Source organism: Lepisma saccharinum, chromosome 23 (assembly GCF_977018435.1).
Source record: "Lepisma saccharinum chromosome 23, izLepSacc3.1, whole genome shotgun sequence".
Lineage (NCBI taxonomy): Eukaryota > Metazoa > Arthropoda > Insecta > Zygentoma > Lepismatidae > Lepisma > Lepisma saccharinum.
This window is the reverse complement of record NC_139251.1, coordinates 55,071,732-55,094,038: the sequence shown is the minus strand read 5'-3', so window position 1 is coordinate 55,094,038 and position 22,307 is coordinate 55,071,732. Positions and strand designations below refer to the sequence as shown.

The 22,307-nt window shown below is 37.4% G+C and overlaps 1 protein-coding gene across 1 annotated transcript; it reads right to left on the bottom strand.

Moving 5' to 3' along the window:
• Positions 1–5,771: 5,771 nt before the first annotated feature.
• Positions 5,772–20,902, bottom strand: LOC146005385 (hemolymph lipopolysaccharide-binding protein-like). Its single transcript, XM_083144609.1, has 4 exons — positions 20,809–20,902; positions 19,920–20,020; positions 17,342–17,596; positions 5,772–9,337 (listed from the first exon to the last, which is right to left on the bottom strand). Exons 2-4 carry the CDS (start codon positions 19,996–19,998, stop codon positions 9,168–9,170), a joined length of 504 nt encoding a protein of 167 aa, XP_083000735.1. The 5' UTR covers positions 19,999–20,020; positions 20,809–20,902; the 3' UTR covers positions 5,772–9,167.
• Positions 20,903–22,307: the final 1,405 nt, after the last annotated feature.

Here is a 22,307-nt window from a genome sequence, read left to right as displayed (position 1 = left end):
GTTTTTAATTGCATTAAGGTTTAGATGTTGTGAATGCATATAATTTAAACATTTTACCAATAAAAGTTACTAACATCTGCGGCCTATATACTTCATAGACAAATGAAGTCCGAATTTTATACATTTTTAAAGCGTCACACACGTAACACACTTTTGTTAATGCTTTTCATGCATTCAGCGTATGCCTTCTTACTAAGTTATTTTTATTAATTTTTAGCAGAGACCATAAAGTCCTTAATAATTCTATGAAATCAGTACATTATGAATATTTTAATCCAATAGCGTATCTAGAACACCAAATTTTGCATGTAAAACCTCACACACGTAACGCTGTAATGCCCCTGTATCATCCTTCTCGAGCATTTGTCTTCCATTACTACTCGCTGAGAGAACATTTATTCTCTACTAAGAACGTACCGAAGGGGAAAGTTGAGGTTCTGCATTTCACCTCAAATTCATGGGTCTGCAATTAAATTTAAAAATTCGAAAAAATGAATAAAAAGCATATAAATAACAATTCAAGTAAATACCATTTTAAAAAATATTATGTTATTTAAGCACAAGGAACACACATACACCTCCACCCCAATACACAGACACAAGTACACTCCTACACACATGCCCATGCACTTACAGTGTTGCAGTTACATTATATGGATGAACAAGCAATCATAGACCCCACAGGGAAATTTAGTTGTAGGTGCTGTCAGCAATTATTACTCTTAATATCCCAGTCATATTTCAAATTTAATAACAAAAAAAAGGATTTGTAGAACTTAAAACCTTATAATGCTAAAGTTACCAAGGAAACACACGGGTGCTCATTCTGGCGCATAAAACACATCCCAACCAATATTTAGGCAAACATCCCCAGTTCATTATTTTTATCTTGAGTTTTGAGAAATTCTAAACCATTTTCGTTGCAAGTTAACAATAAATTCCGATTGTATTTTCCTTCGCTTTTTCTTCCACGTTTGGCCAGTCGTGGCGACGAGGATGATGAATGACGAAATTGATTAATGGGAACTCACAAATAAACACCTACGCTCAGGCCAGGACTCTAACCTGACACCTTCCGTGGCGTGATAGAGGGCAACTGAGTGGACAGTTTAGCAATATAGTTGGGTGTGTAGCACATTAGACAAACGGACGTAAATAATTATCTGAACAAATTTTTATTGCGATATCAAAACAAATTATTAAAAGTTATGCACAAGATGGGGAAATGAGAGAGAGTGCAAACCTTTGTGGCTGAACTGCATATTGTAGCAAACAGATCTCGACTTTGAAGCCGCATATTATTAATTCAATTGGCTCTATTCTTGGACGAGGTTGAACAAACCCCATAAAAGAAAAACATAGAAGGGAAAATACAGGATTATACAGAATATTACAAAAAAACTTCGTGAATAAAATCCCCCTCCCCCACACACACATGTGTATACAGTGTGTCGCAATTAAAAGTAGCCAGGCTCCGATCAACAGTATATCCCAAGGATCATGAAAAGAATTGAAGTATGTACTTACTGATTGCAGAAGATGCTGAAAATTATGGTGTGCAGATTCAATACACGTCTGGGCGTGCCACAACATGTTCTTCTGCACCTTATGTAATTCTGCCACTTCAATATAACGGATGGGACGGCGCGTTTTCCATCAGGTCGTCCAACGTGTGTGGGTTTTTGGTGTAAACCTTGGATTTCAAATTGCCCCAGAGATAAAATAAAATCTGTGCTCACCCGTCGATATTATTAAAAATCGCAATTTGTCCCGTTTTATAAAAGTTTAGGAGATAGCTTGAAAAACCAAGTCTAAATTTGACAGATATTTCATGTTAATAAAATGTTGATGTGGCAAAATAGCTGGACTGCGTTTCAAGCAGTGTTGAATCCATACGCTTTCCTCCGGGGGGAGACATCAACTTCACCGGGGTGTCGTAGGCATTGTCCCTTACATCTGATATATAATTAAATTAAATTAAGTGTAATTAGGTTTAATTATCTATCATTTTAAGATTGAGATTATGAGAATCAATGGAATAGGTAGATGTTAAGGACCAGACACATTGTGAGATTATAAATACTGAGGTTATAATAATTAATACCTTTTGACAGCAGAAGATCATTATTTCCTTTATTGCCTATGATGTAATATTTATGTGATTCATGCTTTAATAAATAATAACAATAATTAAAATTTTATAATTAGGCTTAAAATATTTTTCAGGAGGGAGTTAAACTGACCTCATTGGGTGTCCCGTATTGGGGCCACCTCAACCAACTCTGTTCCACTGAATGACTGCAAGCACGGCACAGACACGTTCTGTGCCCGGTACCACTTGTCACGACTGTGCGACGCCAGTGTCTGATTGTGTACTAATGCCCTTGAGTACCTACCACAGTAGAGACACCCCCCGCCACACACACACACATACGCACCCCCACGCACATATCTTTTTTTTTCTGGCGGTGTGCATCTTTTTTATGAGTGAGAATAAAACTAACATCATTGCATTTCAACGAAAGAAATTTGTGTGTGAGTAGAACATTCGACCATTCATAATTTGTAAACTTAACCGTGACCACAATATTTTGAGTAGTTCTTATTAAAAAACCAATACAATAACTAGAGACCAGATGTTAGGCACTAAAAATATTCAAAGTAGGTAAGCAAAAAGGCACTAAAATCTAGAAAATAGGTAGTAAAAAGTTTCTACCAAATGAAATACATTTTTAAATCATGCTGTAATTAGGCATATAAAGTCGTGGAAAGAAATGCTTCCCTCATAAAACTATTGGTATTAGTCCTCTATGGGGAAGTACTTCTTCCATTACTGTACACTTCACATAAGGGGAACTTCCAAAAAAAATACATTATTGACATTCTCATTATAGCACATTATAACTGTCATCACACGTCAGCCATTGAATGCACATGAAAACAAGGTACTTCCTCAAATTTTCTATCCGAGAACAGGTTTTTGAATACAGAAAATGATTTCTGCACGTCTGCTGACATTATTCGAGAGTATTTAAACAGGTCAACAGTGTCAGGATCAATACTATCAGTAGAAACACTGTTTGCACCTCTAAGAACCAGCTATTAGCTCCAGAAAGTCCCGATTAGCAGCAAGGACCCGCTTACATTTCTCTCACACAGCCTGACCCTATACCAAATACTATGCTAAGGTATGCGCTATTTCGTTCAGTTCAGCTAATTCCTTTCTATACTAATATACTAAATACAGCCTCAAAGCTGCAGTACAATCAGATCAGAATTACGACAATGCCCAACTAAATAATTTACATTAGAATAAGTTTAGTATTTACACTCTTCACCAATATTTTCCGGACAACGATATTTTCTTCTGGGCAACCCAATTTATACAATGCATTCATTGGTGGGTTAGGCGTAATACGAGGTTTATTAAGTTTATCAGATAGGTTAATTAATAGGAAGCCATTATGCGTTTAACAGTTTCAAATTATATCTCAGATTACAATGTCTATAGCTAAGGAAATCGTCATATAACAATACATACAGTAATAAAATGTTAATACAATTTTAGACAAGAATTACAGTAATGATTTGAAGAACTTCTACATGAAGGAAATCCAAGTAAAGGAAGAAAACACTATGGGAATAAAATTACATACAATATTTAAGGCGAGCACAATAATAAGCGAAGACATTTTTTTAGTGTAAATATAAAATGTAAAAGTAAATATGTAACTTACACAACATGGAAGAATGCAAAATATATACAGAATCGATTAATGATCATTTAGGCACAATAATAGCATATAGTGAATACTTCGTATATGATAATATAAATAGTATAATTACATTTTCTGTACAATCGAACTCTCTTTGTTGACAATTTATGTAATTTAATATTTACAAATTTAGAAATTCATTTATTGAATAAAAACAATGTCGTAATTAGAATTTTGTTAATTCCTTCTTAAATTGGGTAGTTGATTCCATTGTATTCATGTGATCAGGTAATTTATTATACAGGTGGACACCTACGAATTTAGGACCTTCTTCAAAAGGAGTGGTATTAGGAGTTTGTATAACCAGATTGTATTTTTCTCTTGTGTTGTATTGATGTACTACTTCCTTGATACGTTTGGAGAAACTAGACATATCTTGCTTTACATAGCACAGTAAACATAATACAGCTATATAGGCAAGGTAATGGTAGAATGCCAAGATCCCTGAAGATTTTCCTACATGGTTAATTTATTTTCTTTACAGCCATAATTCGTACTACTCTCTTCTGCAGAATAAAAACATTTTGCCCTGTTTCTAGTATTCCCCCAAAAAACAATTCCGTATGTTAATTGCGACTGGAAAGGACTGACATATGTTGTTCTTTTTGTCTCCCTGTTTATTATGATTCTTAAGGTTCGTATACCATATATGGGTTTGCTTAAATTCCCACCTAGGTGCTCAATATGTGTGTCCCAGTTGAGATTTTCCTGTTCCAAATACCCAGGAATTTTATGGAATTTGTATATTTGACGTGTTCATTTTCTATTTCTATTACTGGTTCTTCATTGTTCTTATTTCTTGAATGATGGAATTTTATTGCTAAAGTTTTGTTTTTATTTATCGTCAACTTATTTGTGGGGAACCATTTGCAGAGTTCGTTTGAGGTTCTTTTTATATTTGATTTTAGAATTTGTTAATTTTTGCCAGTTAGCGCAATGCTTGTGTCATCTGCATATAAGGTAGTTTACTACACCCCTTATTCCATAGTGATTTAATTTGCAGAAGTTGGTTATGTGATACTGTGTCAAAAGCTTTTGATAAATCGAGAATGAGACCTACACACTGTTCCCTATTGTCCAGGAGTTGTCTGACATGTTCGATGTATTCGAATATTGCTGTAGTTGTTGATTTGCCTTTACCTAAACCATGTTGTGATTTAGATATTATGTTGTTTTTATTTAAGAAAGTTGTAATTTGTTTATTCATTGCAATTTCCATGATTTTTGAGAAGGGTGAAAGCAGAGCTATGGGCCTGTAATTATCTACACTACGCTTATCCCCTTTTTATACACTGGTTTGATTTTTGCTTGTTTTAGTTTATCTGGGAACACACCGGTAACAAAGGATAAGTTCACTAGATAACATAATGGGTGGAGAATATGGGTGTGACATTTCTTTATAATTGAGGATGGGATTTCATCCAAGTCAGTTGACCAGTTGCTTTTCATTTTTAAGATGATGTCTGTAAGTTCCTCAACAGAAACTGGGCGTAGAAACATTGATGCACGCATTTGGTGTATTAATTTTAACCTTTACCAGAGTTTTGATTGGTTTTGACTTTATCCTTATTTACTTTGATTAGGTATTTATTAAACAAGTTTGCCACTACCAAAGGATCGCTTACGTTTGTGTCATTTTGATGAAGTGTGATGTTATGTAGTTTTTTGCAATTTCCCTGCAGTTTCCTTTTTATTATGCCCCACATTGCTCTGAATTTATTCGAAGAGTCTGAAATTAATTTTCCATTATGCCCTTTCTTTGCAGCTTGTAACACACGTTTGTATGTTGACTTGTATTCTTGAAGTATTCTTCACAATAATTTGTTACAGCTGTATTTTCTCATTGCTGATAAACAACATATCTTAATATCCTATCTACCTCCTTCTAACTGATTATCTTTACATCATTCACTCCGTCCGAGAACTATAGGCATGGAAAAGCAAATAATAATTCAAATTCAAATTCAAATTCAAATTTTCTTTATTGTAGGGCGAGGTTCAGCATGTGGCTGTTCTCCCACCTAACCTCGTTTATACATTTACCTGTTGCACATAAACAAGATCATAATAATAATATAAGTAAAAATCTGGTTACAAAGAAAAGAACAAACACAAATGATAATAATAATTATTATTATTATAATGAAGGATACAGCATATACGATTTGGGGGAAAATGAGAGCAAGTAAATAGTATTTTATGTATTGAATTATATATTTACACATACATAGGACTATTCACAGATTCTGACTATTGGAATGGGAATAAGATACACTAACAACCAATACCATACGCCCTCACTGCTACTTCATCCATGCTTATTTAAAATGAAAAGACGTTATCACTCAATATGAATTGTTCGGTCAATAAATAACCGGATTAATGTCATGAAAAAGCGAAATAAAGTGATAGAGCGATGAAACGTACGGGATATGTAGGCCAGGTTGGAGTAAGCTACATGTCCGCGAGACGAGTTCCAGACTGCTTTGATAGGTGGCAGCACTGGCAGGGAAGGGCGGTTGTGTATGTGCAATGTATATATTTTGTAAAGAACACACAAATAAAATAAATCTATTATGAATCATTAGAAGACATTGAAACATAAACACACTATATTAACGCAGGGGTTGTTAATGGAACTACATCAGCATGGAATGTGTTCTCCGCAAGGCGAGACGATTCTGTCATACATCATAGTGTTGTGTTGGACCTTTGTTTTTTTCCATTTACCTTGAACAGGCAACAATGAAATGTTAACTGAAAAGTCGGTTTCCTAGTAAATAGCATATCTTGAATTTCGAGGTACTAGATTTTTGAAAATGAAATAAACAGAATATAATACATTTCATGGTGGTTGCCTTGTTCGACAATTATTTAATGTCGTTTTTCTACTTCTGTAGGCTAATTGTGATGGTGAGAATGAATTGTGGTTAGATAAAATAGAGGAAAGAACAATGATAATGGGACATCAAAACAACCTGGAGGATATAGGAATCCAGAATCTCTACCTGCTAGAGATTGTAAGGTTAAGTTTGTTTTAGGGATTATGAAATACAGTTCTCTACGAGCTCAAGAAATTAACTAAATATAATTAGATAATTCAATTTAATTAAGTTGCAACTCATGTGTTGTAAGTCAAAACTGTATTGCTTGATATTGAACTGTGAAGTGTTTCAATCTTAAATTATGGTAGTAAAAAAACATATGTTATTTCGATTACAAGCAGAAGTACCGTATTCTCGCGTCTACAAGCCGCACTTTTTTTCCCTGAAAAGTGGAACAAAAAATGGGGTGCGGCTTATACACGCGAATGATATGAAAAGCATGTGCGGCTTATACACAAGAATGAGAAAACATTTGCGGCTTATACACGCGAATGAAAAAAAGTGCAGCTACTGCTAGGATACTAAAAATACGTACGTTGAATTGTTATCTTTATCACATAACGGATTCATTAACAGCAAATCCAACAACAATGCATCTGTAGCAGGCTTTGCAACAATATGATGTCTTATCTTCAAACTTTTTTTTTGCAACAATATGATAATATCTTATCTTTAAACACTAATCATCCTTACTGTCGTATTGATCTGGAAACCATTCAGTAAAGTGAAGTTGTTAAAGAAGGTTGTGGGCCTGAGGTCAAGGTTGGTACTATCAAAGGGAGGATGTCTGGCAGAAGAATGCTCATTTTAAACTTCAAGCGATACGATATACTGAAGGAAACTGCAACAGATCTGCAGCGCGATATTACGATGTGGACGAGTCTAACATTCGTCGATGGAGAAATCAGAAGGAACAACTTGCTGCAACAAGTGGCAAGAGAAATACATTTCGTGGAAAAGGAGCCAAATTTCCACAGGTAGAAGAAGAAGTTTTGGCCTTTGTAAATGAGAGAAGAAGTGCTGGCTATGCTGTAACCGTAGACATGATACGTTTTCAAGCTCGTGAAGTAGCTTCAAAGTTAGACATCAGTCGTCAAGCTTTCCGAGCTAGTGCGGGATGGTGTTCACGTTTTATGCGTAGGAAAAGTTTATCGCTTCGCCGTAGGACAACAAATGCGCAACGTTTCCCTGCAGACTTTGATCAGAAAATGGTTAAATTTCACAAATACGTGATTCGAATGCGAAAGTCCAATGATTATAGCTTGTCTCAGAACGGCAACGCGGATGAAACACCTATTTACTGGGACATGCCTAACACTGTTATGTTCAGCATACCGCATCGATCAAGACCGCGGGTGGAGAGAAACAACGATGCACTATAATGTTGGGTGTTCTCGCGGATGGAAGGAAACTGCCACCGTATGTTGTGCTGAAGCGTAAGATTGTGCCAAAGGAGGCATTTCCGCCGGGTATTATCATACGTGCCCAGCAGAAAGGATGGATGGAAGAAGAACTGGTATTGGACTGGATAGACAAGTGTGGAATAGAAGGTCTGGTGCATTGCTGAAGAAAATGAGTTTGCTGGTGTGGGACAGCTTTCGTGATCACCTAACAGACAGAATACAGACAAAATTCCAACAGTTGAAAACGGATGTAGCTGTGATTCCTGAGAGTCTAACGTCTGTACTGCAGTCCTTAGACGTTTGTGTAATTCGCTCGTTTAAAGCTGCGTTCCGGCGTCTGTATAATGACTGGATTAGTGCAGGAAACCACGAGCTTACAGCAACAGGAAAGATCAAAAGTCCGACAGTCAAGCAAGTGTGTGAATGGATTCTGTCAGCATGGGAAAGTGTAAAGTCGGAGACAATTGTGAAGGGTTTTCTGAAGTGTGACATATCCAATGCCCTAGGTGGTACGCAGGATGAAATGTTGTGGAATGATAATGCTAGTGATGGAGATGACAATACCTCTTGTGCAGAAAATATTTCAACGAGTAGTAAGTAGCAAGGGCAGTGAATAAGGGCTTTGAGGACTCAAACTGAATGATACGGTATTAATATGTAGATCATTGCTCTAAAATAAAGGTTAAAATACCTTTAAAATACTTACTTGAAATTGGCTACCTACTCAAAAAAAAAAAAAAAAAAAAAAAAAAGAGTCAATCGTGCGGCTTATACACGAGGTGCGGCTTATACACGAGAAGTTTTATTTTCCTGAAACCTAAGGCCAAAAAAGGGGGTGCGGCTTATACACGCGTGCGGCTAATAGACGCGAGAATACGGTACGTATGTTCTAAATGGCCTTCTGTATGATAAATGTATTGAATATATTTTAAGCCTATGGTATTAATCTCAACATTCTTACAACATACGATTTCATATGAAAATAAATTGAACATTCATCACTTCATTTTACAACAGATCTTTATGGTAAAAAGAGAAAAAGAAAAAGAAAAACAAGAAGGTATTTATGGTAAGTGGTAAGTAGAGCTAATAGCTGACAAAATTTATATGTTTTCACTTGCATACTTTTCGCACACAAACGCTCTTTCGAGATCGCATCTAATGTCGTTCAGTTTTCCTTCACTGCTCATTGAACCGCAGTCTTCATCAGCAGCAAATTCGCTGTTGGGCTCCATATCATCCCAATAATTGTAAATGCCGAACAGATCCTCTCCTACAAGAAACAGAAATATTCATTTGATGTAACCAGTAACTTCCAAATTTACATAGATCCCCCGGTTAATGTAACGGTCAATGATGCCTCCATTTAATCATGTAAATGATATTAACTCGCTCAATATGATCTCAACTCCTCGTGAGTACATGAGAAGAGAGTGAACCCACTCGTCCAAGGGGTGTGGACGGCTGACGTCACGATACAACCTAGCAAAAACTTCTCCAATATTGCATCCACACTCCTTGCTGGGGCTCTTCCAAAACCGTCATTTTCCATTACCTTACAATAACCCAACCGCCTTGTCGATGCCCCTATAAAAAGGTGAAACACCTTGGGGAATTAAAAGAAAGGCAGACGAAAAATTTAAAACATAATCTTTCAGTAAACTCTGTTTTGTGCTTTGGCTCCTTGTGGTGCACGACGGCAAAGCAGCTGGAAGGCTATTTCCAATGCTGAATAAAAGGGCTAAGTTGTGAGCGCTATACGGGTCATTGAGAGAGAAAAGGGGCTCGTCAGCGTTCGCCTCCACGAAAATATAGTGCATTGTTGTACGCTGGTTTGTGCTCTGGGGCTTGTATATCGTAACAATCCCTAGAATGACACGATATTTTGTGATGTAGCATTTCCTTTAACATTTTTGCTGCATAAATGCTATGTAAATGCTTCCTAAAATCTTATAGCAGATACTACTTTACATGGAATCATTTCGGTTAAATTTTGCGATTACAGTGTATAATATATACAGCACGAAAAGCACATCGAGTTACACCATATATGTTAAGTGTACGATGTTTACAATAAAAACAACTAACATATTCTTCCATATATGTACTGTATAAGTTATAAAGTACTATGTGTAAGCAGCGCCATTCTTTTGTACCTAAAACCATTTAATACAAAACGTTATTCCTCTCGGTTGAATAGTTATCGTCTTTTAAAATTGTGAAGTGATACATTGTTTGCATTTCACGCGGCCGCCATTTCAACTGCACTCGTGACCTAAAGGTCACTTCTGATTGGTTTTGTTACGAAAAATGCTACGGAAATAGGACCGATCTTATCCTTAAGAAAGGTCATGAAATATGCCATGGCATCTCAAATGCCATAAAGTTTTTCGGTTTGCACGGGTAGCATTTTGGTCATGGCACAGATGTTAAGAAAAATGCAAAGGACAATGTTTTTTGTCTAATGCGGGCCTTAAAGCGGGGTTCAAAGACTATGGGATGCAATTTCCCAAGGCTTTATTCAATGCTGTGAAACACGTAAAAAGAGCATGAAGTCAAAGCCGGCTCAATTTCTCGGCGGCAAAACGGCTCATCAAGGGGAAAATGGGTTCTTTGCTGTCATTTATCATACAATAAAACACGGGAAAATAATGCATGAAATAATACTCGTTAGTTTCTTTGAATCCAAGGATGTGGCAGAAGTAACGGCATACGCCGATGATATCCTGATTCTCATAGAAGCAAACAATCGCAGAGAGATAGAAGTCCATGCAGGGAAACCCCTACGACTAGTCGAGAAGTGGACCCTAACATCGAAAATGAAGATAGCAACTGAAAAATCCCATCATGTTCTGTTAAGAGGGAAACTTCAAAGACCAGCTATTATTAAGAGAGCGAATATAATTGTTAAAGTAGCTCCGCATATTGAATACCTAGGCATAACTTTGCAAGCCCAATTTAAGCTAAGAATGCACGTTGAAAATGTGGTTGGGAAAGCTAAGGTTCAGCTTCACAAGATCCTCAGTATGGGGAATCAAGCTTACAAACTCCCACAAGAAATATCGATGACATATTATAGATCGATCTTCTTGAGTATAATATGCTATCCAGCATCGATATGGGCCCATCTCACTGACCAACAACAGGTGATTAATAAAATGAGATCCTCACAACGGAATGTACTAATGAGAATATTCGGAGCCTTTAAAACTATATCCACAACATCAATCATAGCGATTGCAGGAGTACTTCCTATCGACTTGGAGGTTAAAAGGAATGCCTCGAGGTATTGGTGGAAAAGGAAATTACATGAAGACCAACCGAATTCTGGATACCCAGATTAATACCCTTGCTGAAATAGACTCATGTTTATGGGATAAGTGGCAGGCAGAATGGAGTCAACAGCAAATCTCAGTCCACAGCAGAAGATATCTTCCTGATGTGAGGATAAGGAATAAGTTTTTCAAACCAACAAGGGGTATGGTCCATTTGATTTCTGGCCATGGACCATACAAGTCTTACTTCAAGCGATTTAACTTAAGTCACAATAACCAATGTTTGAAATGTGGCGTTGAAGATACTCCGGAGAATGTAATTGTTAACTGCACTAAGCATTCTAGTAATGAAATTGAGAGTCTAAGGCAGGGACTTCTAGATGAGACCTTGGCAGCTGACATCTGGAAACCTGAAAGGTTTCCAAGAATCAATAGGCTGGCAGAGAAAATCTCAACCTTACAAGAGGAGAGCTACATCCCAGAATTGAGAGTGAAGCGTAATGAAGACACAATTCAACTCACTCTATCAAGAAGGAAGAGTAGCAGAATCAGTAACTTGGAAAGGAAATCCCAAATAACAAGAATTAGAAGTGTCTGAAGAATACAATGAAGTGAAATTTTATGAAATGGGCCCTACAGCATTAAACAATGGAAATTATATGTAAAATCACTACGAGGGACCATACCAGGAGAGTCAACAACGTAACTCTGGCTGGTGTTGGCAGACATAACAACCAAGGCACCGTCATGGACTAAAAGACGGTCCGCAATTGGCCTTAGTGGACCTCAATGGATAGTGTATTCGTGGAAGACTGTATGAGTATCCCCAAGTGTAGATTTAAAAGTAAAGTGTGATATGTGGATACTGAGTGTGATCACTCCAAGAAGCCTGGTAATGGACCATGGACTAGCGAAACTTCATCCACGGATCTGTCATGAACTTTACATTTATCCATTGGATGACGTCCAGGAACCTCTAGATGCAGAAGACTAAATCCAAGTCGAAGAAAGGAGATTGAAGAAGAAGCCATCATCCGGTCTAGTAACTCCGCTCACTTTGGGAGGCTAAAGGATCTAAGGATCCACAGTATTAATCTTAATTATGTATCAATGTTCTGTGCTTGGTATACTGTGTTATATTTCTTATATAATCATCATATTATTTATTCTATTTTATATCATATCAGATTTTATTATATTTTTCTAAGCAAGGACAAGGGATTCTAAATTGTGATTGTGATGTCTTAAATACTTTTACTAGAGCAAACATCATAGGAATAGGTCTAAGGACCATGACTGAATAAGTCAATCATTTCTGACATATCACTTTCATTATTATTTTCTATATTATTTATATATGTTGTTTGAATTTATTCATAGTATTTATTCTTTCTTATCTTTGTTCTGACAAAAATACTATACATAGAAAAAACATCAAACAGTAAACACACCTTGGTTTTTCAAGATATGCACCAAGGTTAATTACCTCTCCACCATCACCTGCATCCTCCGGTCATCCTTTCCTTTGGGACACTACCGCTCCTGGTAAGATTATAGCTAGATTAGCATTCGACGCCAAGTACGCCAGGAGAGAGGGTAATATGTGTGAGTGGCGAGTGGAGGCTGGAGGACCTCGTCCCTCAGTGTCCCTATCCTTTCTTTGACTGCAGCAGGAAGTGTGGTGCTTGTAAGTACGTCAAAACAGACAGCAAAGAATTTGCCAAAGATGCAGATATTAAGTGCCACTTCAACGACATCGTACGGCACTTCGAAACAAACCTATTAAATACTTTTTCTCTCTTCAACAATAACAACATGTGATACGAGAGAGGAACATAAATTAAGAGTATTTGAAAATAAAATCCTTAGGAATATATTTGTACATACCTAAAAGAGATGAGGAGACAGGTGAGTGGAGAAAGTTACATAATTTAGAGCTGCATAATATGTATTCATGTTCAGATATTATTAGAATGATCAAATCAAGAAGACTTAGGTGTGCAGGCCATGTGGTACGAATGGGAGAGGGAAGGAGAGTTTACAGGATTCTTGTTGGGAAACCTAATGGTTGAGACCTGTAGAAAGGCCAACACGAAGGTGGAGGGATAACGTATAGATGGACCTAAAGGAAATCGGTAAGGATGGAAAAGATTGGATTGATCTTACCAAGGATAGGGACAGGTGGAAGGCTTGTGTTGCTGCAGCCATGAACCCTCGGGTTTAAGAAAGCTAGAGAGTTATTCAGTTAGTTACTTAGATACAAAATTCCGCGCAGTGTTCATCCATGTTCATCGCTCGAGTGTTGTGATTAGATTGCATCAGGGGAAAAGTTTGTTCAGGGTTAATCATGATATTATGGCACCCGGAACCATTCTACGTGAAATCTACCATGGGCACAGATAATCTCATACCCCTTTTCATATAGTACATGGTCACGTATTCTTCGCAAACACGAGTCAAAGATTTAGGCAAGAAATAGGTCTGCTGCAATGTCCGTCACGGAATCGGTGAAGGAATTGGTTCTTGCGGTTAAAAAATGAATGGACCTTCTTTGGCAAGGCGATCTTGTGGAGATGATTACGAGAAATCACAAAGGGCTTTGCAAAATACATTGTTACACAAAAGCTACCACAGTATCTCCCACTTCTTAAGGCAGACTTTAGACGAAAGCATTTCCCTTAATATTTTTTCTTAACATTTATGCCATGACCAAACCGCTACCATGCAAATAGAGAAGTCTTATGACATTTCAGATGCCGTGGCATATTTCTTAGCATTTCCCAAGGATAAGACCCGTCCTATTTTCGTAGCATAACCAATCAGAAGCGACCTCTAGGTCACGAGTGCAGATGTAATAGCTGCCGCGTGAGATGTAAACAATGTATCACTTCACAATTTTAAAAGACGATAACTATTCAACCGAGAGGAATTACGTTTCATATTAAATGGTTTTAGGTACAAAAGAATGGCGCTGCTTACACATACTTTATAACGTATACAGTACACGTATGGAAGAATATTTTATTGTTTTCATCGTAAACATCGTACACTCAACATATATGGCGTAACTCGACGTGTTTTTCGTGCTGTATATATTATGCATTGTAATCGCAAAATCTAACCGAAATATTACATCAAATGCTTCCGTGTAAAGTAGTTTCTGCTATAAGATTTTAGGAAGCATTTACCTAGCATTTATGCTAGCAAAAATGTCAATGGAAATGATTTCGTCTAAAGCGGGCCTAAGAATTCCCTGAAGGGACACTTACAAAGAAACTGTCATGCTAAGGACTGGACTCAAAAAGTGACGGCGCCAAAGTGATGCAAGCAAAAGGGCACCAACTGATTGACCAGATCTGTGGGGTAAAAAGTGGAATACTGAATGCCACTGTACGGACAACGAAGTTAGTAATATGGTGTATTTTATACAGCGTATATTGATACACTTATAGGTTTAATTGTGTCTTCTGCAAATATGCTGTATAAGGAAACAAACTTCAGGAATACAAAGTGAGGTGAGTCATGGAAAAAAATACTTCCCTCTTATAGCCTTAATACCAATTGTCTTATTGGGGAAGTATTTCTTTCCACCACGTACACCTTCCAGAAAATAATCCCGTCACCCGTCTGTCCCCCAGGGAGTCCATTAGTTGTGACGTCAGAAGCAGGCGACGAACTGCAACTGAGTCTAAACAACGGGCAAACGTGTTTTCTTCCTATTCAAATAATGGGATTTTCCATTGGAAGGGGTAGTTTTAATTATTGTGCAGCAGTTATGAAACAAAATTATGATGCATGTTGTACATCGATGTAACGATGAGATTTCGGAGAATGTGACTATACACGTATATCACATATATCTTACAGAGAATAAGGTAAATAATAACCGGAGTTATGCATTTTCATAACATTCCACTTCCGAGCACAGCCGAAGCCGAGTCGAAGTTCACCCGATTTCAAGTCGGTCACGCTGCCGCTATGGATGATGGGAGACCAGCAGCCTCAGGCGATTAAACCCGCGGCGCCCATTGGCTGCGATTCAGCAATGGATTTCCTTTCTGACGTTCGCTTTACTCATTTTCTAACTCCATTTATTCTTTACATTCTCATCTGTAAGGTACATGTTATATACAGACGTATTCCCCGAAATCTTATCTTTACATTGATGTACGATGCATATCACATTTTTGTCTCGTAACTGCTGTCACGATTCTTAAAGTTACCCTTTGCAATGGGAGACTCAGTGTATTTGAATAGGAGAAAATCACGTTTTTATTTGTTTAGACTCAGTCCGAGCTCATCGTCTGCTGTGACGTCACACTAAAGAAGTCCATTGTTTTTACTACCTGCCGTCACTGACAAGCCCTGCACTTCCAGGAGCGAGACCGGAAGTCAACCCTTTATGCTGTTGGACACAGAAAGAATCAGGCTTACGGGACTTCTGTGAGTGGCGCCGTTTCGAAAATGACTAAAATGTTTGATAAAATGACTGAATCGTGCATAAGCGTGGAATCTCATTTAGGAGAATTCGGGCAACACACGCATGATATCAAGGTAAGTGTGGAGCTGGTAGCGGGGAGACCAACCAGACAACAGCGGTCGTGCCGAGAGTTACGACATCGCGGGAAGAGGTGCTGCCCGCACCTCGTTCTACGGTCTGCTGTGTTTCTTATCGTGCTGGATTGGTCGCTTTCTCACTCCAAACTTCCCTTGCCAGCATGTAAGCCGCCCGGCGTAAGACTGGACAAGAACAACAGAACCTCTCCAGCGGTGGAACAACGTAATAGGGAACAACATTGCCACGTAAGGCACTACAATTCTTGATTCTGTCTCTGATGGCGCAGACAAGCAATACCAACACGGCTAGTATTGCAAAGACATTTTGCTCCGTATTACTAACTATATTCACTTCTTGTGCAACTCGAGACATCAAAACCATGCGACATGCAATAATAACATGATTTCGTCTGCAACTAGCTTGTGGCAGAGCACGATACTGAATGCGGCACCTAACATTTTGTGTTAGTTTTGTGCAATTCCACCAATATAGGTATATATGCGACCCATTTTCACGGTGATTATGAACATTCTCAAAGTTATTTTGTGTCACAACTTTAGTGACAAATATACCAAAATTTTACTATAAATATGAAAGCCTTATGCTTACTTCTCAAATGATAGTGGTGATGATTTGTCGTGGAGATGCTGCAACAGGTTGGTCCATTCTAGAGTCAGAATCTTATTTCCAAGTACTTTCATTTCGTTACGTCCACAGACTTCCATGTCTTAATTTTAAGAATTCCCTGACATACCTGGCGTGACTGACAGGAAATAAAATATTTTAAATCTCCATGGCAACGACTACAATTGTGCACAGCAAGATTCAACTTCTTATTGTTACTACAGTTCCCATGGTAACGTGTATGAAAATTATAAATGGAATGAACATTTTCCACTTAACCGATAGAGAGGGTCGAGCTGGTCCGATTGCCTGTAAAATCATTGATTTTTCTTCAATAGTAAAGAATAAATGAGCGTTTGTAATTTGGACAGTTCCCAAGAGGGTACAGATTTATCGGAAATCTACATGGAACTTCCTGTGTTGGACTCCCAAGTCACAAGGAAGGTTGAACGAATCTTTGAAAAGGACAAATTTTGAATTGCTTCACTTGGACGCTCTTCAGCAACTCAAGATCATTGGAATCGGCAAAAAGAATTCACCAGATACTTAGCGATACCGAGTCATTGGTATCGGTATCGGCTTGTCCGTAGAAAATTCATTATGTTAATTTATACTGTGTTTTAATGATATAATAATGGCTTCTTCGATGGCTAAGTGGCAACATCGTCGGCTTGTAATCAAGGTGTCCCAGCTTCAATTCCCGGTGGAGGCCCAGTAGTCCCATTTTAAACTATACATCCAATCCTGATTATCCTTCCTGTGCATAAAGTGTACAAAACTCGAACTTACAATAATAAAAGCGAAAGATTTGACCACTCACCTAGAACCGTCTCATAGAGTCCCTCTGCGTTTCTGTCGTGAAATCCAATGAACGCATAACCTTCTGCAGGGGGGCCGTAACTCGAAAAAATGTTGGAAACAGCGGTCTCTTCTCCAACTGAATTGATGACAGCCAAGTATGCTCCTTGCAGTGTACAAATAATTACTGCATCATTCCACACTCTTTGCTCCGTGTGGTAAATGTGGCGTCCCACTTGGTGTCCTGGTCCATATTCGAACACCTTGCTTCCATTATCTGCAATGATCAAAACACCACGCTTTTAAAATTATAGTTTACTATTCTATAATAACCACAATTCGGTAATAACACACTTCTCAAAACTATCAAGTCTTATTATCCGCCTTTACAATAGATGGAATTTGAAACAATTGTCGCAATTTAGTCTCATGTGCTATTCTGGAAGACAGGATCACACTCTCTCTACAAACACAATGTAAAAACTTGTGACATAAACGGATCAAACATCTAACATGATAAAACACGTTGAAGGCCATTATATTTTGAAAGTGGCGAAACTTATAATACATAGTTTGAGAATACATATTGTACGAGTGGTTTAAATACAGCAACATATCAAAATACACAATTATAAAATTCATTTTTAATGCATGAATTGACACAGCTATATGTGTAATTTTGTCTGAACTTCCCAACTGTGCATTTTTAATACATCACACGGAACACCAGCTGATGTGATTGCCCTTTTATGCATTTCTGTGTATATTTAGATACACCAAAAAGTTCATCATTTGCAGCTTAAGAACGTTAATATGTTATGGAGTCAACATATATGTGTCAATTGACACGTTTGTGTTCTGTGTGAGGCTACATATTTAGAGCCACAAATTGAGCCTAATGTGAAACATTTTAAGGGGTGTTGAGGAAAGTTTGAGAGGATGTTTGGGGGTGTTGTAGGGTGTTGCTGTGTGTGGATAAATCACTTGTTTTGCCGCCGAGTTTGTCGCTACGTACCCCACGTTGAGCGACATTCTTGCTCGACGTTGGCTCAAATGCGCCACGGTTTCTGTAGCATCTTCAACCTTGTCGCACGGAAAAATCCACTCTATAGAGCTTCATCACAAGCAGCCCAACTATACCGCGTGTGTTACAACCTGTCAAGTTTCCCGCACTAGCGATCATTCCTCAGTTTCTACGCCAATGAGAAACGAGGAAAGAGTCGTGCGCTGGGCAGCGAGGAGCGAATGGAAGCCAGCAGAGAGGCGCTTACGTAGACAGCGTTGCCACGTTGCAGTCTAACTCCCAAGTGTTTTGTTGGGGTCTGCAAGAAACGTGTTTTATAAGCGTTGTGCTGATTTGTGTGATGTTGAATTCGTACATTCCTGAGTATCTTATGCGCAACCTGACCTCGGCTTCCCCCAAGGCGGGGTTCACTCTGTCTACAGCGGCAAGGTCGTGTGGTTTCTGCTAGAAATGCCAACGATCGGCAAGCGCGGGAAACGTGACAGGATGTATCAAACGTGGTATAGGCTTGGTATGTTCGAAACCATTTTAAAATAAACTTCTATCTTTCAAGTATCTATCAGTAACAAGAAGGGCTTGAAGTTCTACTAAGAGTAACATAGCGGTAGCAAGTAGGGCACTTGCTTACTTCCCCGCGCCCTAAATTTTCAAATCAATTATAATTTACAAGTTGAGAGTACTACTACGTAGGGTTGTGCCGATTCCACTTTGAACCAATAGCCATGTCAATATCGATACTCTCATCGATTCCCACCGATACCAATGCTTGAAAATTGAAACAATTAAAATGCTACAGACTTATGCATCAACGCAATAAATACATAAACACTTAAACCAATTAAGTACCAGAAATTGCTCTAAGTCCTCATATTTTTATTATATTGTGCTTAATGATAATTGATTGTTTGAATATGTGTGCACGACAATTCCCAGTGGAGAAGTAACTATAGAAGTTAGAGTTATTTTTCTGGATCTGTAAGTGACTGACTTTTCTAAATGAGTAATTGAAACTGTCACTCGGTTACTTCTTGAACCAAGTAACTCCTTTGCCTTGGAAGAAATTGATATTCCCTTTACTAAACTCATTTAGCCTTTATTATTAACACACATTAAAGTTTCATAGTAACTAGATAAGAATGTGAAGAAGTTTATTTATTTGTTGTTTATGTATTACCTCTTATTTTGTATGGCCGAGATTATGTACAAAATAATTTCTCTACAAAGTAAGTAACTTATATACGCGTGATAACAGTAGTTTTCTGTACTTACGTCTTTCCTTCACTTTGATTCAGTCGAATTTATTATTTTTATTATTATCATCATCTTTATTATAATTAAGTTAAGTTATGTATTACGAGTACAATGTAACAAATTATAATACATAAACCGAGAAAATGATCCTGTTTCTCTTGGACCATATTGACACTACCCTTAACTATAAGGTTCATAGTGGAAGGGTAGAAGAACTGGGACAGACTGGTTTGATCCAGTGAAGCTTAAGAATGAAAAAGGGATAGAGAGAAGAAAATTGACCCATCAGCTCATATAGGAGTAAGAGAAAATAACTTGCACTTACTTGCCACCAAGGTCTCTGCATTGAGTCCAATTGCTGAAATGACACACGACACCAACACAACGACAGGCAGGAGTTTCATTGTCTTGTTAAGAAGTTATAACCTAAAATAGGACAAGAAAATATCATTAAAACAGCTTTCTTGCATACAGGAATGAAATCCTCAATTATTATGCTATGACGGAATGCATATATTTACTCTAATCTCATGAATGCTCAGAAAACATTTTGTTGCAATTTTCTACTGATATATTTTCACCTAGTATCATGTAGGATACCTCGTGACTCGAGGACAATAGTTTTACTTTACAGCAGTTTTTATATTTGAAATTTCTTGGATAGTGAGAAAATTAGAGCAACATCGTGATAATTTTAGTAATCTTGACTAAATGGAGTGTGTTTAGATTGGTGATAATTATAACTAAATACAAATAGTGTGCATTTCAACTTACACATGTAAATATTGAATTTAATATTATAAAATAATTTTCCTTATTCTCCCAACATAACACCAGAATTTCTATATTTATACTATAGTTGAATTCAGTGTCGGCGATTAGAGGGACGTTTGGGGCAGTTGCCCCCCAATTCTTGCCAATTTTGCCCTCGCACTGTGGCCATTTAATGCTAAGCCTTGTCTACGAAGATATCGTAAACTATTCTAGACACCCAGTCTCCACTACTGGTTGAATTAATACATACAAATTTGATAAGGCGTGAATTTTTGAACACCGGGATTACAATGTCCGATTAATTATGCACGTTAAAACGAGTTATTATCATTTATATCAACAAAATATTCCTTTCGTACTAAACTTACAGTGAATTTAATTTATCAACATTTTTAAAAATCAACATAACTAACCTACAGCTCACAAAAAATAAAACTTACTTTCTATTCTCAATCCTGGTGGAAAATACAGAGAAATGATAAGAAGTCTTCAAATATATGATTGCTTGATCTCGAAAGGCTTTCTTTTATAGCTTATGATCGGAATGTCACACGACTGCAGCACTTGACATAAATGTTTTGTCATGTTAATTCTGACAATCAAATCTCAATATAACTCACACTTGAATTGATGAAAATTATTAAATGTACGGAAATATACCGGAAATTCTTATCAGATACGAAGACACGTTTGGTGTGACCTTCGCATCTCATACGCATTTAACATTTAGATGCAATCTTCCCTAGGGAAGTAATAGTCAAGTAGTAGAAATATGGAATAATGACAACGCACAGAAACTTTGTCGACGCAACAGAACTTATTTTTAATCTATGACGGAACGATGTCTTTGAAAGGAATATTCCACAGAGCCACAATAAAAATGCTTAGAATAAATTTGTCAAGCCCTTCATTTTGTTAGGAATTCAATGCACGGAACAAATTGAATATAAGCTTTATTCTTATGTTGGAGAGCCAGACAAACAGAATTATCATTCATGGTATTTTTTGCTATTTTATGGTCAGCACTTGAGCACCTATACTGTTAGTGTTGCCAAACCACGTCATTTTTTTTTCATTTCGAGTATAAAATTACTATTCTCAAACTTATCAAGACAAAGATCCACATAAAATAAACTAATCAAGAGGCACTTTTGAACCTCACAGATTTTGAATCATTTGAAATTTGGCATACTGAAGTAGCCAGCTGATGTGGGAAAACATGAAAATTTATAGATTTCATTTCCGAAATTACAGTGGTACAAACTACGATTTGAACCATACACCCGCCCCCCCCCCAACATCTTGTTAAATTTAAATAGCAATAGTTCAGTAATCGGGGCACCTATGGAAGTGATTCAACTCTATTGGAAAGATCTTGAAGGGCTATTTTACACTTGATACGGCATGCCTATGTCAGAGTGAGAAACAATTGAAGGTGGTGTTAACGAAAGTTGGTAGACATTTTCTGAAAAACGGGTCTTAATTTTTTTTTTAAAAATTGTGTGTCGTAGGTAAGCTTCTACTCAATAACTGTACAACATTTTAAAATGGGACGCCACTGAGATCCAGAGTTATGATAGATTTTGGTTCGGTTAAGTTAAGGTAGGGAGGGAAGGGTAGGTAATGCATGATAACATATTTTGATAGACAAATTACTATATTTCAAAAGTAAAAGTATAACACAAATGAAATACAGTATTGTTTGAAAAAGCGTACGTGAGGCTGATGTCTACATTCCCAGTTATTAGAAATACAGGGTTATTCTAAATTCTGGTCCCATAAGCAACTCTGTTATTAGTGCACTTGGCAAAAAATATAAAGAAATGAAAGTTGTTAGAAATAGGTGAGTTTCAATCTAACGTTCTTGAATTTCCAACGTAGGATGCGCCGTTCAGGCTGTACACTGGCACGAGCGTCATTGGTAGCCAAATATTTCACA

Coding starts and splice junctions, on each gene's coding strand:
- LOC146005385 (XM_083144609.1), bottom strand. CDS start 19,998: ATGAAACTCCTGCCTGTCGTTGTGTTGGTGTCGTGTGTCATTTCAGCA. Junction 17,597..19,919: donor TGCAGAGACCTTGGTGGCAA/GTAAGTGCAAGT, acceptor TGATCATTGCAG/ATAATGGAAGCAAGGTGTTC. Junction 9,338..17,341: donor ACTCTATGAGACGGTTCTAG/GTGAGTGGTCAA, acceptor TGTTTCTTGTAG/GAGAGGATCTGTTCGGCATT.